Source organism: Lutra lutra, chromosome 16 (genome assembly GCF_902655055.1).
Source record: "Lutra lutra chromosome 16, mLutLut1.2, whole genome shotgun sequence".
NCBI lineage: Eukaryota > Metazoa > Chordata > Mammalia > Carnivora > Mustelidae > Lutra > Lutra lutra.
This window is the reverse complement of record NC_062293.1, coordinates 26845912-26864469: the sequence shown is the minus strand read 5'-3', so window position 1 is coordinate 26864469 and position 18558 is coordinate 26845912. Positions and strand designations below refer to the sequence as shown.

At 47.1% G+C, this 18558-nt stretch overlaps 1 protein-coding gene across 4 annotated transcripts in view; it reads left to right on the top strand.

Moving 5' to 3' along the window:
* The window catches only part of CA10 (carbonic anhydrase 10), a 514780-nt gene extending 497865 nt beyond the window's left edge, over positions 1–16915 (top strand). For all 4 annotated transcript variants that reach the window (XM_047709128.1, XM_047709129.1, XM_047709126.1 and 1 more), the window contains exons 8-10: positions 10450–10604; positions 13026–13200; positions 15631–16915. In XM_047709128.1, the coding sequence (XP_047565084.1) occupies positions 10450–10604; positions 13026–13200; positions 15631–15653 (353 nt within the window). In that variant the 3' untranslated portion in view covers positions 15654–16915. The remainder of the gene's footprint in view (positions 1–10449; positions 10605–13025; positions 13201–15630) is intronic.
* Positions 16916–18558: the final 1643 nt, after the last annotated feature.

The window sequence follows — 18558 nt, the reverse complement described above, 5'->3', positions numbered from 1 at the left end:
GTGAAGTTGGGGGAGGCTGTGATGAAGCCTATTAGTGGGTAGGAAAGGGAATCAGAAGTTTCAAACGTGGTAAGCTTAAGATGTCTATTGGGCATCCAAGAAGAGGAGAGGAGTGGGCAGTTCAATACACAAGTCTGGATTTCAGGAGAGAGAATGGCAGATATAAATGTGGAAGTCACTGGGATCCAGATGGCATTTAAACCTGGGTGAAATCATGAGTGAGAATAAATAGAGGAGAGAGGTGGGACATGGCCTCATGACTTAGGATTGCAAATCATTTCTAAAGATATCTTTTAAATCCCACCCTGGAAGAGGCTCTTGCATGTCTGTCTCATCAGCTAGCTGGAAAGGTTCCGGTTGAGTGGGAACAAGTATGGAAGTGTGGGGCAGAATGACGACAAAACGGCAACTAGTAGGTACACAGTCCATTGCTTGAGTTGGTCACAAACTAGAGGACTAGAAGAAAAAGGAATTGTGCAAAATCATTCTATTGAGCCAGTTAAGAAAATCAATGCCGGGGAATCCGTAAAAGAAAACAAGACGGAGAATCTTGCCAAAAGGACTGGAAATTTTGGAAGCCAAATACCACGGTGGTGAAACCATGATACTTACGGAAAGCAGTGTGTTCTAGCGAAGAGAGATGGAATGTAGCAGACCCGGGTTCCCGGTTCTACCACTTCCTTGGTTGTGTGACTTCAGGCAAGTTTCTTACTGACTCTGAAGTCATGATTTCCTCATCAGTAAAATGAAGATAATTACTCTGATGTTGAGGGTTGGGGTCAAGATTAAGCAAGGCAATCAGTCTATGGCCTAGACAATGACTGGTATAAACGAAGTACATTACTTTGGGTGTTCCTAAATTGTCCAAAGGTACATGGCGGTCAAATCCAGCTTCCTGAAGGTTAGGAGATAGGTCACCAAAATGCCAAATAAAAAACTATGTTCTCGGTGAATGCAATCCTGGGCGCACAATATGACTTACTTTAAATGACGCCCAGTTCCTGTCTATGAAGCCATGCAGCAGCTAGTAATGGCGTAGAGAGGTTCTACTTTCCTTGGAAGCTTAGCTTTTATATGTCTGAGCAAACCTTATAAAACACTCTCACGAACCAGGACCGACAATGGAAAAGACCAGCCAGAATTAATTTCAGACTGAATTTAGAAAGTCTTCTAAAGAAAATCCATTTTATTAAAGTTAAATTCCCCTTCAATAGACTGAGGGTCAAGACTGAAATCATGACATTGAAAAATGGATTCTCTGAATGGATTTTCTGGAGGAGATATCAGTAATTTACTCAAAGTATTTTAATTTTTTAATGTGGTATATTGCAAGAATGCCAATATCCCTCCATTTTCCTTGTGTTATTTAATTAGCACCTGCAGAGCTCCAATTGCATAAAGGGTAACGTTCTTATCATGTTACTATCCACCTGATTTCAACGAGCTGACGTTATTTCTTTTTAAGAGAGATTTTATGATATTTTCAAGGGTGAAACCAGTAACTAATGGAGTGCAAAGAGCCTTCTTAAATGCGGAACAGGGAGTAGTTAATAAAACATTACCTACAAATGAAGGCTTTCTTCTGATGTCCTAGCACAGTGTATCATTTCGGGGACTTCGTTCCCTTTCAATTTTGCATACTCCGTTCATTTCACTGATTGTAAATACAGTGGTGAACTTCAGCCCAAAAGGAATCCGAAAGATCCCAGAGTCCAAATTTAAAAAGATCCTGCTATTGTCTTAAAATATTCCCTCCAAGGAAATAAAAAAGATACACAACCAAAGGCACTTGGAGGAGAGATTTTAAACGTGTTTTTTTTACACACAGTATGAGCCCCTTAAAACATTTTTTTTTTTTCTGTCTTGCCTCTTTATAACTTTGGTTTGGTCCCCTGCCCTGACCCCAGCTAAAAGCAAGGAGAGAGCGACTTGTACCTCTCAGGTCCTTGGGAAGCCTTCTGGCTCCTGCTCCTCAGAGGGCGGTGGTGTTGGGTGTGACCAAGTATACCCAGGAGTTTAAGCACATTGTTTCTGGTGCCTTTCTCTGTGCTTAATTGAACTTGTACTTTCATTTCAAAAGAATGGCTTTGGAAATGTTTTTCAGGGAACGAGAAATGCAGCAACCATTTGCCATGTTGCAATCTAAGTAGAAACTCCGGGAAATGAGGGACAGGAAGGCGGGGGGGGGGACGGACTTCCCTCCATGACTCCATTCTCGGCGGGGGGAGGGGGTGGGTTCTGTTTTTCACCAGAGGTTGGTATACAACAACAAAAAATCATATTACTTTATTCTTTGGTAATTGCCTTTCTTCAATTCACTCGGATTTGCCTCAGATTACAAAAGGAAATGTCATTCTATATGAGAAAATTGCCAAATAGTTCCTTATTGATCAGAAGCCAGCCCGATATCGATCTCTGGAAACGCCGTGTCTTTTGCTTATTGGTACCGCTCTCTCCGAATGGGAACTTCATAAGCAGGGCGCCGGGCGATGTTAAATCCACATAAGTAAACATGACACACTTAACAGAGTCTGTCATTGAAGCTCAGACAGAGGGAAGTATTCTCCCACTATTCAGTCCTAGGCGTGTCATCATAGTACATTTTTCTTTTTTTGTTTTTTTAAAGATTTTTATTTTATATATTTATTTGACAGACAGAGATCATAAGTAGGCAGAAAGGCAGGCAGAGAGAATGAGAGGAGGAAGCAGGCTCCCCGCAGAGCAGAGAGCCGATGCGGGGCTCGATCCCAGGACTCTGGGATCATGACCTGAGCTGAAGGCAGAGGCTTTAACCCGCTGAGCCATCCAGGTGCCCCAGTACATTTTTCTTATTAAAAAACGAAAGGAAGAAATGGGGCACTTGGGTGGCTCAGTGGGTTAAGTGTCTGCCCTTGGCTCAAGTCATGATCCCAAGGTCCTGGGATCGAGTCCCACATTTCCGGCTCCTTGCTCAGTGGGAGTCTGCTTCTCCCCCTGCCCCTCCCCCTGCTTATTCTCTCTTTCTCTCTCCCTCCCTTTCTCACTCTCTTTGTCAAATAAATAAATAAAATCTTTAGGAAAAAAAAAAAGAAGGAAAAACTTAGCATGAGAGTTATATCCATCCCTGAGAACTCAGTATAAGATAAATCACAGATTTGGTAAAAGCATGTCGTAAAATTAAGAGCACATCTGTCAACTTCTCCACTCATTTCAAAGAACAAAATCGGGCTATGAACTGCAGGTAACTGATCTCTCCCTAGCGATTCTCCCAGGGGCCTTCCTGTACTATAGAGATGTAGCTGACGCATAAAGAATCACAGAAGTTGGACCGATCGAGGATAGATGCGTCTACAGAAGCTTGTTTATGTTGAAGGATGTTTGGGGGTCCAGGGACTGTTTCCTCCTGAAGATGACTTGAGCAATTTTCCAGCGTAGTAGTCTGGTGCCCACAGTAAGAGGTCATGGGACTTAGCCACCAAGGAAGAAGTTCCTGGCAAAGCTACAAGTGGCACTGAAACTCGAATTAGGACTCGTGCTTGAAGTCCAGGGCTTTGCCCCCTCTAAGCTACATTCTCATATGACGCTTGGATAGACAGAAGTTAGGTGGATGGAAAGATGGTAAGAAAAGACAAGGCAGAAAAATGGGGGGGGGTAGAAAGAAAGAAAATCTTTATTTTTTTTTTTTAAAGATTTTATTTATTTGTCAGAGAGAGAGGAAAGCGAGCGAGCACAGGCAGACAGAATGGCAGGCAGAGGCAGAGGGAGAAGCAGGCTCCCCGCCAAGCAAGGAGCCCGATGTGGGACTCGATCCCAGGACGCTGGGATCATGACCTGAGCCGAAGGCAGCTGCTTAACCAACTGAGCCACCCAGGCGTCCCTCTTTATTTTTTTAATAAAGATTTTATTTATTTACTTGATAGAAGGAGACACAGTGAGAGAGGGAACACAAGCAGGTGGAGTGGGAGAGGGAGAGCAGGCTTCCCGCTGAGCAGGGAGCCCAATGCTGGGCTCCATCCCAGGACTCTGGGATCATGATCCAGGCCAAAGGCAGACGTTCAACCCAGGTGCCCCAGAAAACCTCTCTTTAAACATGAAAATTTATTTGAACTTCTTACATCGCTTCCTTTCAGTAAATATCCTTAATCCAAACAGACCACCCCACTGGCCTCTGAAATTCCCCTCAACTCTGTATCTCTCCATCCACAAACAACTCTGACCTCTAGATCTTTGCCGTTCTTACTGATGAATACATGGAACCATGAGGGTTCGGTGAGCAGAACCCACCACCAAGTGCGTTCGTTCTTAGGCTCCTTTCTGTCTCAGGACCCAGAGGATAACGGTGACATGCACACACTGATGGTTTTCTGCCAGCTGCTGCATAGACAGAGGGAGTGGGCGATCATTCGTTCCTGAGCTGATCAGCCCTGGAATGCACCACAGCGTTCCTTGACCCCAGGGCTGGAAACTGCGGGGTTTGTCCATATTCTTTTCTCAGCTTCCATGGCCTTTATCCCACCAAATGCACCAAGCAAGTCTCTGTGGGGAGAACAGAGGATGTAAACAGGTAGCCTGTGGTTCTCAATTTCCAATCCCTAGAAGCTGGAACACTGACTTAACGGCAGCCCGAGGCAGAGTGGGGGGAGTCGTGGGAATAAACATGACATGTTAAATGCACGCCGATGTCAGGAATGTAAATACAGTAGTGTAAACAGATGTGTTTGGTGTGGGAACACGGTGATGCCAGACGGAGATAGGCAGCAGTTTCACTCCTGCCCTGATATCTTGGGTGGGGTGCCCTATTTGGGGGGGAGGGGTGGGCAGCATGTATTTAAGCTAGGGGTACGGACTGGAACCTCAGAAATCTTTCTCCATCATCTGAAGAATGATGCTGCCTCTTCCTCCTTGAGCGTCTGCCCAGCACCATCAGCAGGTGGAGCTGTGGGGCAGAAACTGTTTTACCAATTCCTCCAGTGTTCCTTGAGCACCCACTATGTGGTAGGCCCCGTGCCGACACCTGGGGATGCCGAGGTCAAAGACAGAAGCTGTTCTCCCAAAGGCTTACAGGGTGGCGGGGACATTTAAATAGAGTAATTATTGGCAGTGACTCAATAAATACAGTGACAAAGGAAGGCCCTAACCCAGCTGGGGAGCACCAGGAGACCTCAGGGAACTCAAGCAGTGCTTATCCCAGGGAAGAGGTCATCCTGGGCAAGGAAGGGGGGGTGGTGACATCAGTGCCATATGCCAGATCCTGTATCAGGTGCAGATCTTCCTTGACTTACCGTAGGGTTCCGTTCGATAAACCCATTGTAAGTTGAAAAATCCTAGTGGCAAACATCACAGCTCTGCCTGGCTGACCTCACGCGTGTTCGCGGAACCCTTATGCTCACCTGCAGTGGGGCAAATCATCTAACACGCAGGCTATTTTATAATAAAGCATTGGTTATCTCATGCAATTTATTGAATACTGCGCTGAAAGTGGGAAACTGAATGTAGATGGTTGTGTGTGCATACAGATCGGTGGGAGGTTCCCGACCGTTGACCTCTCAGGCTCCGGGGGCTGACAGGGAGCTTCAGCTGGCTGCCCAGCATCCTAGGGGTCCTAGAGGATGGCTGGCCTGGGAAAAGATCCAAATTCACAATTTGGAGTATGATTTCTACTGAAGGAGGATGGCTTTCACACCAATATAAAGTTGAAAAATCGTAAATTGAACCATCCTAAGTTGGGGACCATCTGCACTGGAAAAGTGTGGTCTTATTTGTTCTTCAAACAGCTCAGAGGCAAGGACTCTGTCTCAGTTCCTTCAGGCTGCATTCCTAAACTACCACTGATGGGTGCCGTACAAGCTACAGAAAGTTACTTCTGACCATTCTAGAGGCTGAAATTCTGAGATCAGGGTGCCGGCATGGCCGGGGTCTGGCAAGGGCCCTCTGCTGGGTCTCAGAAATCTTGTTGTCTCTTCGCAAGGACGAAGGGGTGAGAATGCTCTCTGTGGTCCCTTTTACGGGCGCTAATCCCGTCTGAGAGGGCTCCATCCTCTCGATCTAATGATCTCCCCAGAGCCCTTCCTCCTAATACTATCACATCAGGGGTTAGGACTTCAAAATATGAATTTTAGGAGGACACATACATTCAGTTCTATGACTACCCAACCACCTGCATACTACAGATGTGGAAACTGAGGCTCACACGGTTACCTGCACATCCAAGGTCACATGGAAGGGGAGCAGCCCCGTCAGCATTCGAACTCAGGTCTGAGTCCAGTGCTCACACTTTTCACACTGGGTCTTTCCAAGTTCTGGAGCTTGAGGAAATAAAAAAGGCAGAAAGGTGGGACACTTGGCTGGCTCAGTCCGTGGAGCACGTAATTCTTGATCTCGGGGTTGTGAGTTCGAGCCCCACGTTGGGTGTAGAGATGACTTAAAGATAAAAATCTTTTAAAAAAAGAAGAAGAAGAAGAAGAAGAAGAAGAAGAAGACGACGACGACGAAGAAGAAGAAGAAGGGCAAACAGTGAAGTGGAAATCTGCAAGATTCATGGAAAGAACCAAGTGGCAAATAAGGATCGTGGGAGGCTGAGACAGCCCTCAAGCTGCCCGAGTTCTCGAAAGGAGTGTTGCATCTCTCAGGGGACATGGGTGAAGAGGAACCTCCTGGCAGGAAACCAGCGGATGGAGTTGGGGACATGGGTGCAACAGTGTTTTGGAAGCATGCTGTCACCCTGCTGTGTGGGTTACATCCCAGAACATAACGTCTTGCTCCTCGCCTGCCCCCCAACACACACACACACACACACACACACACACACACACACACACACACCAACACTTGCCTTGAGCATGGATACAGTGCAGTGGCTGCTTCTGGTTCCAGAGAAACATAAATGTTCTTTTCCTTTATCCCAGCCATGCCTGGAATGCCCCTCGTTCCACCACCTCCTTCCTTCCCTCCTCCCCACCGCCCCAAATAAAATAAAATACAGTAATTGCCGCACGCCACAGTACCCAATATGCTCTGCGTGCAAGCTTGGTTAAACAAATCACATTGACCTTTCGTAACGATGAGCCGAAAGCTTCCTTCTCTCTCCCGTACGTTCCTCTTCGGGCCAAACTGCTGACCAGGGCAGGCACCATTAAGTGCGGATCTGATCTTGCTACTCCCCTGGTCTAAACCCTTCAGTGGCTCCGCACTGCCTGCGGGAAGAAGCCCCGACGCCCAGCAGCGCAGAGTAGGATGTCCCTGGTGTGGCCTGTGCCCTCCCTCCGCTGGCCTCCTTTTGCACAACACCCCTCCCCTCCCGACCCCTGCAGCTCCTGGCACTCCCGACCCTCAGCCAGTGCCTCTCTCCCTCCGTCCTCAGGTCTTTCCCTGGCAGGAAGGTCTACAGTGCCCTTGACAGCCACCCTGCTGCCAGTGCCCTTGACAGCCACCCTGCTGCCAGTGCCCTTGACAGCCACCCTGCTGCCAGTGCCCTTGACAGCCACCCTGCTGCCAGTGCCCTTGACAGCCACCCTGCTTACAGTGCCCTTGACAGCCACCCTGCTGCCAGCTACACACTGATGACCTCCTGTCGTTCAAAATGCAGCTCAGACCAGCTCCTCGATGAATACTCTCCCGAGTCCCCAGCCCCAGGCAGAAGTGACCACCTCTCCCTGTTCCCAGCACAGATCTATGTCGCCCGTCCCTGTGGTTCCTTGCGGCACTCACTTAACAACATCGTGCTCACTCACTCGTGGCTCAGTGCTTGACGCGATTAGGGGCTTAAGAAACAGAGCTATGGGATGGCGCTTCAATGGAAAGGGATTGTGTTGACGCCCAGATGGGACTCCCTAGGAGCGTCCCATCAGTGCGTGCTCTGGACGCTGTGGCCTTGTAGGGAAGCATCTGCCCCCACAGGCCAGAGTTCAGACCCTCAGGGCAGCCATAGTCCCGTCACCGTGTCTCTCCTGGGCTTGTCCGGAGTCCGTGGTGTTCAGATGGGAGGGTAGACACATTTCAATGCAAAGTGAAAGTCTTTTCTCCTAGGGTTAGCCTCCAGATCCAGCCGGACCACTCTGTCCGTCTCATGGTCATGCTGTGGACATAGCTCTGGAGACGTTCGCCCCCCCCCCCCCCGCCCACACCGGGGTTGTCAGAGGCCAGGAGGAGCAGTTGGGGGGGGAAGCAGGCAGACAGTGGTCTTATTTACATCATTCCAAACCACTGGATCAGTTCTTAATTCTGTTGATGAGGGAAGGAGCCCTGAAATTCAAGTTCCCTTGGCAGAGATGACTCTTTTTTATCGGAGAAAATTGAGTGAGCAATTTCTGGAGGAAGTGATGGGAAAGGAAGGAGGCTTTTGCCCAGGAAAATGGGTGAGCCTCCCTGATACTCAGGATCTGAAGGGAGGAACAGGCCTGGCCGAGGCATACTCATCACCACCTGATAGGAGAGGCCACATTGATTTATTTGGCTGGTTTTGTGTGTCTCACTAGAGTGAGGGTGGGCACCGCATCTACCTTGTTCACTACTTTCTCCCCAGACCCTCCCTAACCCCATGCCCAGCACCAGCTGGTGCTTATCCAACACATGTTGAGTGAATGAGGGACTTTGGTCTGGAAGTCAGGAGAGCTGGATTCCGGTTCCTACTCTGTAGTCCCCAGCCAGCTCTGAGACATTAGGGAGGTTACTGTGCCTCTCTGATCTTGTCAATGGGGATGTTATTATCTGCCTGACCAATCTTAGAGGTCATTGTGAGGTTCTAGCTGTATGTGAAAATCCCTTATTGTACCCTCATACGTGCACAGTCCTAAACCTGAGAGGTTATGTCAACCACTGAAGAAGTTAGTCCTTTTCCATTGGGAGTTGGAAACATGGATGAGAGAATCCAAGAGGACTGGAGGAGACAGGCTCTTCCCTCCACCTGCCAGGCATTGGGTTCCCATGGCCTCCCAGACCGGCCACAACGGTGGACACTCATGATCTGGAATCACTGGGATACAGAGGGCAACAGAAGCCATGGAGGTAGATGGGCTGCTCACTGAAGAGTGAGAAAGGAAAAAAAAAGCCTTGGACTTGTCCCTTGCTTGTCTCCACTGAGAGAAGCAGGTGGAGAATCAGGAGCCAGCAACAGAACCTGAGAAAGAATGGCCAGAAAATTAGGAATACCAGGCATGGCGTGTTAGAAGCCAGGAGAAGAGAGGAAGGGTGTGCAGAGAGAAGGGGAGGGATCCTACAGAGAGGAGGAGGGTGAGAGACATTCATTGGAATTTGTGGGTGTTTGAAAACTTCAGTATGTTACAGTGTTCACAAAGGTATAACCCATGCACTGAATTTAAAAATCAGAATGAAATAAACCAAAATGCTCGTGGCCACTGCTTCAGATGACTGAGGTATTGATTATCTTCTTGTTATCTCTCTTTTCTCCATATAGTCCGATATGTACTTATGTCAGTTTCGTAATTGAAAAAGCATACTTAATAGTAAAATACATATGAATGGGACTACCTCAAATAGGCATAAAAAGGGAAAAGGCTGGGGCACCTGGGTGGCTCAGTGGGTTAAGCCTCTGCCTTTGGCTCAGGTCATGATCTCAGGGTCCTGGGATCGACCCCAGCATCGGGCCTTCTGCTCAGCAAGGAGCCTGCTTCCCTCTCTCTCTGCCTGCCTCTCTGCCTACTTGTGATCTCTGTCTGTCAAATAAATAAATAAAATCTTTAAAAAAAAAAAAGGGGGAAAAGGCTATGTGCATGGGTGCAATAGGGAAGAGACCGACAAAAACTGAAAGTTGTTGGACTTAACTGTTGAATCTCATGATTGATTTGGCCTGATTTGCTTTTTTTTTCTGAAAGTGTTTTCTTAATGTTCTTTTAATTAAGCAAAGGGAGTAAATGAGAATGGCGACCAGGCAATGTTTCAGTTGGCCCTGAAGTCTTTAACTGTGTATTTCATTATGACCGTAATGCTATGGGTCTCGGTCTCAGGGACCACAAGCAAGGACTTGGGTCATTCTTGTGGCCTCACCAATATTCGGTGCCCCATCCTGCTGGAGAAATGTTCCTCCTTGGTTCCCTGATGTCAGCCTTGGCCGTGTTACCTCTTTGGCTACCAAAACGTGAGCAGAAGTGACAGGTGCCCCTTCTGGGATGGGAGAGCTAAGAGCCAACATACACTTCATCTTAGTTGTTTTCTATCATTGCTACTCATAAGGGTCTAGATGGCGGCTGCTCCCAGGGCCTGAGTCCCAGATTGTGGACAGCAGTGACAATGGAGGAAGCCCCCTCCATTTCAACTTAGGGTGAAAGTGTATGTGAGCAAGAGATAAGATTCTGTTGTTGAAAATAACTGATCAGGGGAGGGGGGCTGCTCATTTTTGTAGCCTATCCTGGCAGATATGGTCTTCTGAAATCTGAAAAGAAAAAGAAACAATCAGCCATCCCAGCTTGTTCTCAAGAAACCTAACTCTTACATCTTTCTGATTTCCTTCTCTAGATGATGCATATTTACTACAGGGACTTAATATAGAGGAACTATATCCAGAGACCTCTAGTTTCATTACGTATGACGGGTCGATGACTATCCCACCCTGCTATGAGACGGCAAGTTGGATAATAATGAACAAACCCGTCTATATAACCAGGATGCAGGTGAGCCCTTCTGTGGTCTTTCAGCTAATGGGGAAGACGGCGTCAAGCCCAGCTGGGTTTATGGAGGGCCTGTTGATGAGTTTGCTAGGACTGCTTTGACAGAGTGTAACATAAACTCCTGGCTTATACGACAGAAATGTACTGCTTCACAGCTCTGGAAGCTACAAATCCAAGATTAAGGAGTCAGCAGGGTTGGCCCCTTCTGAGGGATGTATGGAAGAATCTGCTCCCCACCTGTCCTTCTGGTGGTGGCTGGGAATCTTTGGTGTTCCTTGGTTCCTAGAAGCACTGCCCACCCTGCCTTCATCTTGACCTGGCATTCTTCCCCTGCGTCTCTGCCCAAATCCCCCTTTTTATAAGGACACCTGTGTCACCCTGAATTAGAACCCACCCTAATGACCTCATCTTAACTAATTACATTAGTTATGTGATATACCCTATTTCCAAATCAGGTCAGATTCTGGGATACTAGGGAGTTAGGACTTCAATTTATGAATTCTGGAGGTCCACAATTGAAATCACCACACCTAGGTTTGAAAACCAGCATCTCGGGGCACCTGGGTAGCTCATTGGGTTAAAATCTCTGCCTTCAGGTCAGGTCATGATCCTAGGGTCCCGGGATTGAGCCCCGCATCGGGCTGTCTGCTTGGCTGGGAGCCTGCTTCCTCCTCTCTCTCCCTGCCTACTTGTGATCTCTGTCAAATAAACAAAATCTTTAAATTAAAAAAAAAAAAAAGAAAAGAAAACCAGCATCTGAAATGGCTTAGCATGGATGAATTATAGAAGCATCCCACATGTCTGAATGAGAAAAGACAGCAAGGTCAGCTCCCAGAGTGTGCGCTGCAGTCGTTAGGTTCAAACAGTAAGTGAGCAAAATGGATGGCGTGTCCAAATATATTTGAAAAAGAGAGATTTTTAAAAAGTTAAATAGGGGCAACTGGGTGACTCAGGTAATTAAGCGTTCCACTCTTGATCTCAGCCCAGATCTCGATCTCACAGTCATTGAGTTCAAGCCTGGTACTGGGTTGGGCTCCATGCTGGGTATGGAGCCTACATAAAAAAATAAAATTTAAAAATTTAAATAGATTTCCTTACTGGGAAACTTATCAGGGTCTTTAAATTGATCATAACTGTGTCAGTCTCTAACATCAGAGGATGTTGAGCATTTCACAAACTGTCGAAATGTGAAGTATTTTTAGAACATCTGATGGGACTCGTATGCCCTTGAACTACCTGAGAACCAGGTCTGAGCACTGGGTGCGAGCCTTGCCCCCGGCTCACTGTGCACTCCCACAACCATCACCCCCCACTTATGTGAAATGAATGTGCCTCTCTTTTTATAACCAAGGGAGTAATGACACCCACTCTGGTTCCGGCATTCTACAGTCATGTATAAAACTCAAAAGGAAGAGGAGCAAAGGAATCAAAATCCAATCTCTTTTTCTTTTAAGATTTTATTTTATTTATTTGACAGAGATCACAAGTAGGCAGAGAGGCAGGGGGGGGGGCTGTGGGAACAGGTTCCCTGCTGAGCAGAGAGCCCCATGCGGGGCTCGATCCCAGGACCCTGGGATCATGACCTGAGCCAAAGGCAGAGGCTTAACCCACTGAGCCACCCGGGCGAGCCACTCAGAATCCAATCTCCTTGACAGGATAGTACTCACAACCCAACAACCTGAACCATTTGAAGGCTCCAACCCTATCTGTGTTTATTGGGATTCTTTTGGTGACAAGTGACCCCCTCCAGATACCTTACTTAGAAAAAAGGAGGTATTCAAGAGATATTGGGACATCTTATGGAAGTTGAGATCAGAAATCGATGTCGGGAAGTCATGAGAAGTCTGTCCTCTCCGTTCTCTTTCTCTCCTCATTACACATTCACTTTGTTCTTCTTTCCTGTTGGAGACAGGAAAGTCTTCCTTTGCTTTGCAGTCCTGGGCTGGAACATGGCAGAAAACACTTTAGTACAGCCGCCTGGTCCCAATAGTCCCAGAAAAGGAATCACATTGATCCAGCTTCCTTTAGCTCTGACCCCTGGATCGATCACTACGGTGTGGATAACACCCATGTGGGGGGAATAGAATTCCCTGAATTATTGGAAGTTCTGGAACCATGAGGTGTCCGAGGGAAAAGGGACCCTGGAGAACAACTGGACGGATTTTCTGCTTCCATGGATGGCGCGTTTGAGCTTAAGAGAGAGCAAAGGACTTGCTCAGAGATGCATGACCTGGTGAGGTCGAAGCCAGGCTCGTTCCATGCACAGAGGCGCAGCAACCCGAGTCCATGAAACAGGGGTCTCTGCGGTGCTCACGTGTCCCCCGTCCCAGGCAGCTAGGACTGCCTGGCTTGGGCACACCGTCCCACTCCCTCCCTAGTGCATTTAGAAGGGTAGGTGGGACTCAGCTGTGTCTCTCTCCGCAGATGCATTCCTTACGGCTGCTCAGCCAGAACCAGCCGTCTCAGATCTTTCTGAGCATGAGTGACAACTTCAGACCTGTGCAGCCACTCAACAACCGCTGTATCCGCACCAACATCAACTTCAGTTTACAGGGGAAGGACTGTCCCAACAACCGAGCCCAGAAGCTTCAGTATAGAGGTGGGTGCACTGGCGCAGAGGGCGACAGGCCCCAGCCGGGGCGGGGAGTGAGGGGCTGCCTCTTGTTATGATCGTGATCACAAATGACAGTGAGACCCCCACCCCCCCACCCCAACCTTCCATTTGTATGGTGCTTTCCTGCTGGTGAAACCTCTGTATCATTGGAGATAAGCAGAGATAGAGACAGACAGGCAGAGATGGGGCTGGGGGAGGGGTGCCAAACCTTCAAATGCCTTCCCATCCACAGCATTAAAAAAAAAAAAAAAAAAAGGAAGGGAGGGAGGGAGGGAGGGAGGAAGGAAGCTTTATCGAAGCCCACATTAGGATTAGGACAGCTGCCTGGGATACAGATTCTTCACAAGGAAGAAAGTACTCCCATGAAAGAATATTTGGCGTAGGGTTATATGCATTTTTCTGCATAAATAGTTACAAATCATTACACTAAGGACATTGCAGAAAGTTGCAGACCTCTTCTTAAGCCTCTAGTATATTCAGCACCATAGGACTCTAAACGGATGGGAGCCAGGGAGGTATTTTTCCTTTTTCTTCTTCTTTATGTTATTCTTTAAACTCCAGCTAGTTAACATACAGCATGATATCTGCTTTAGGTGTACAACATAGTCACACAGCACTGCCGCGCAGTACCTGGTGCTCAGCACGACGGGTGCACCCCTTCATCTCCACCGCCTGGTTCACCCACCCTCCCTTACATCCGTGTGTTCTCTGTAGTTAGTCTGTTTCTTGGTTTGCCTCACTCTCTCTTTTTTTTTTTCCTTTACTCGTCTGTTTTGTCACTTAAATTCCACATATGAGTGAAATCGTGTGGTATTTGTCTTTCTGTGACTGACTTGTTTTGCTTAGCGTAAGACAGCATTTTTATTGCCATTTTACCCAAGGGCCCAGGGAGGCTGATTTTCCAATGTTATCTGTTAGAACAGGACAGCACGAAGCATTCCAGCTTTTAGCTATGGGCACAATGGACTCCCACTCCCTTTCTCCCAAAAGGGGAACAAATACTTTGGATGCCGGGCCATTGGGATCCAATGAGGTAACACGTGTGAGCACATCTTCTTCTGGTGCTATGTCCCTAGAAGTAACAATTTTCCCTACTAAAGGAGACATTTAAGATGACTCCTGCCTCCTGTAACCCTCTTGTCCACACACAGCTCTCTCTCTTTTCCTACGCACACTAAGTATCTCTTGATCATTCTGGTAAAATCTCAACATAGGAAGATGGAGGTAGAATGGAGTCATGGAGATGTCTTCAACAAGGAATCCACACATCTGAGCTCCTGGCCTGGTTCTATCATAACCAAGCCATGTAAACCCAGCCAAGTCATTTCCTCTCTGGACCTGGTTTCTTTCATGACAATCTCTATACTGTCTACTTCATGACTCGCAAGGAGCAAATGAAAGCCTGGATGGGGAAGCCCTTTGTAACAATAATGTGCCACCCAAATATGGGGGCTATGGACGTTACCAGGCAGCTGCCCCTTGGTCCCCCACTTTATCTCTCCTGCTTCCCCTGCATCTCCTACTTTTTTTTTCTCTGTCAAACACATGCAAAGTATCAAAACTATAATTGTCTGTTCCCTTCCTGCCAGAACTACCAGAAAAAGACGTCATTCATTGAGCCTTCCCTTTTTTCAACATGTAGTTATGATGAGCCTAGCCAGGCACTTAGCTAAGTAATAGGAATATGGGGATGAAGACAGATAGGGCCTCCTCCATGCAGAGCTCACAGTCTAGAGCAGGGGTCACAGAATTTTTCTATAAGGGGTAATTGGTAAACACTTTGGGCTTTTGAGTCATATAGTCTCTGCTATATTTTTATGTTGTAGAGTGAAAGCAGCCATAGACAATATGAAAATGATTGGGTGTGGCCAACCCCCAAAAGCAGATCACAGGCTGTATTTGGTCTGTGGGCTGCCATTTGTCCCCTCATCTAAAGCACTGCCATCCACTGGAACTTTCTGCAACTCTGGAAATGTTCTATATCTACATTGTTCAGTATATGGCCGCTACCAGCCACATGTGGCTATCAGACATTTGAAGAGCAGCTAGTAAGCAATGCAACTAAATTTTTAATTTTCATTTTAATTAATTTGAATCTATGGTAGCCACCTGTGACCAGTAACAACCCTATGGGATGGTTGGGCCTAGAGGTTTATGAGGAAGCAGAGTGGGTGATTGGGACACATACGCAGAATTTATAGAACTGTCCCGCCCCCTTTGGGACAGGCAGTGGTGTGGTACAGTGGCTGAAGAATATTGGGAAATTGACCAAACCTAGCTTTAAACCTTCACTCTGCCACACGCCTGCTGCTTGCTGTGTCATCCTAGGCAAGTAAGCCCCTATACTTTGTGCACATTAATTCAACTATGCCTTGTTTTTGTTGTTTGTGTGTTTTCCTTTCTCTCTCCTTCCAGTAAATGAATGGCTCCTCAAGTAGGGAACGAGACCAAGAAGAATCTCAAGAAGAAATGCTACAACTTTGAATTGATGTAACCTAGAATGCCCCCCTCTTTCTTCTCTCTCCCTCTCTCTCTCAAGCCTCATTCACTCTTTGGATTGGCCCTTTCTTCATGAAAAGTATCTACAAAACCATGGCAGAGGAACACGTCTCTTCCACACACTCAGACACACACACACACACACACACACACACACACACGGGCACACATGCAAACATATCTACACATAGAAACACTCACATGGCCTCCAGGATGGGAAGTCAAGTTTCAGAAAATACAGGCTCGTTCAAAAGAGGTCTTAGAAGAAAACAACCAGTTAACCTGATTACAATTTTGATACTGTTTTCCTGAACTAATAAATCTACCCAATGAGACTTTTCAGCCTTTGTACATACAAAATTCTTCCAAAAGAGAGAGAGGAGAAAACATAGCTCCAACAGCATCAAGCGGACTTTGTTCTTGGCATCAAGTTATCTCGGGTGGTGTCCTAGGATCCTCTGGTGACAGGTGAACCAGGATAAAGTTGGCCAAGGACACTTATTCTTCTGTTTACTCCCCCAAAAAAATTAAAAAGAAAAGGACAGACCTTGAAGAGATACACATTGTATATATACCACTGCAGACTATAAAGAAATGGAATTATTTCCCCTCTTCGTCACATATCTGTAATAGGATTTGCCAAGATCAGAATCGATCCATTCACTGTTTCTTGTTTTCCAAAGGTCATACATTGTGTTTGGTTATTGTTAACAGCTCAATAAATGTGTTTAACGAGTTAATTTCATTTTTCCGCCTTTGGTCTGTTCTCCTTCCTTACAGGCGAAGCCCTGATTCCATTACAACTGCATTCTTTGATTTCTCTTGTTCCTTCATCTACATGTTCTGTTCATTTGCAGCCAGTTTTGACTGAGTTTGTGGCAATCAGGAATGCATTTGCTAAGCAAGTATAACTTTTAATTCCACTCCATGGCTCGATCATTCATACAAGGTGAGCTTCCGCCTGAGACAGCGGGCGACAGATTTCTTGCGTTTCAAAACTGCCATCCCCCTCCCACCCCTGTGATGCTCCCTTGAAGGAATGCACTTTGCCTTGTAAATTCCTGGGAAGGGGGTGTCTTTTCTCTCCAGGTACAGCCGGATATCACAAAATACAAACGAATGCCTTTCTTTCCTTGTTTATAATGGTCACTCACTGTGTTTGGGTACTGTCAAGAAATCAATAAATGTGTTTAACAAGTTAGCCCATACCTGTGTCGGAGTTTTTTGAGGAGGAGGAGGCTCCCTGCCGAAGCCTCTGAGTCCTGCTGCGTCCACGAGCCACAGCGCTGTGGCCGCTAGGGCTGCGGAGCCACGGGAACTGCCCGGCTGGCCGTTCCCAGAACCAGGTAATTAATACCCTGGTGAGAAAACACAGAGGCTCAGCTGCTGGAAGGGAAGATTTTGATGTTCGTTCGGTGGCCAAATTAAAAATAAACTTCCATTTCTCCTTTCTGTCACGGTCCCCAGAAAGAGGGAAGCGTGCAGGCAGGCAGGGTCCGCGTGAACAGGAAACTTCAGACAAGTGACACGTTAGTCATATTGATGATGGGAAAAAAAAAATCAAATAGCCAAATGCTTCATATTTGAAATAATACACTTAATTGAAGTGTTTTCACTTTTTGCACCAACATGAGTCAGAGGATGGCCTTCGCTGTGGTGCTCTAGGAGCCAATTTCCGAGCAACTGTATTTTTGCCGAACACCAGATCTGTCTGCAAAGTTCAGGGTGGACACAGGGGGCGGTCTTCCTCTGTGTGGCTTGCTGCTTTCTCTCCGAGACAGAATCTTCCTGAGCCTGCAAGTCAGGCAGCGGTGTGGTACAGTAGCTGAAGAATATTGGGACATCGGCCAAACCTAGCTTTAAACCTTCACTCTGCCACTTGCCTGCTGCTTGCTCTGTCATCCTAGGCAAGTCGCTTTACTTCCTGATCTGGGCACAGGGAGGCTAATCACTGCCCCCATGAGTTGTGAGGCTTAAATGCAACACAGCTACTTAGAGCAGTCAGCCCATGCCAGTGACTGTTCTGTATGTGGTGCCTATAGGCCACGTGTGTGGCTCACGTGGGCAGGGTTTTTGTGGACCATATCCTACCCCCCTCTCCAGGAAGGGTGTGGCATCAGTCATAACAAAGCCATCAATTAATATCAAAGGAGAGTAACAGATACCCAGTAGTCCGGGCATAGGTAAATGCCTGCGCATGTCAGGGCACAGGGAAAGGAACCCCAGTGAGGAAAGCAGGAAGTGGCTGGGTGTCTAGGCTCTATTCTGTTACTAGCATCCTCTGTGAGGCAAAATAATTCCCCCTGGAGGGGTTGGGGGACTGTGCCCTTATTTAGGAATAACTTGGCCACGACCACCTCCCATGGCCTCTCTACAGTCATTCCCTAACTCTCTCTCTCATTCAGGTCTCAGTCCAGGGAGAACAGAAGAAAACCCAGGCTGATACCCCTGGGAGTCCCTGGGCGCGGCCAGAATTTCACTCTGGCCAAACAGAACTGGAAATGGAGTGAGCTAGCCAGTCTCACCTCCTGGGCCAATTCTGAACGTGTCTTCTCCCCATCCCCTGCGTGGCCCAAACTATAAAATGGAAATCGGGGCACTTTGCCCTCAAACCATGTGGAAGTGATAAAGATTTACCAGATTTATACCACTCTAAAAAAACAAAACATAGAAATTTTACACATATCAAAAAGTCCCTGAGAGTTGACCCAGTAAAGCCATTAAGGAAGGAAAATCCATTTCTCCGTGTGACATTCAGAAAGGGGATGAACACAGTGCCGGGTTGGCCTGCAAAGTAGCAGGCTGACATGGGCATCCTGTCCGCCTACAACGAGCAGGGATATG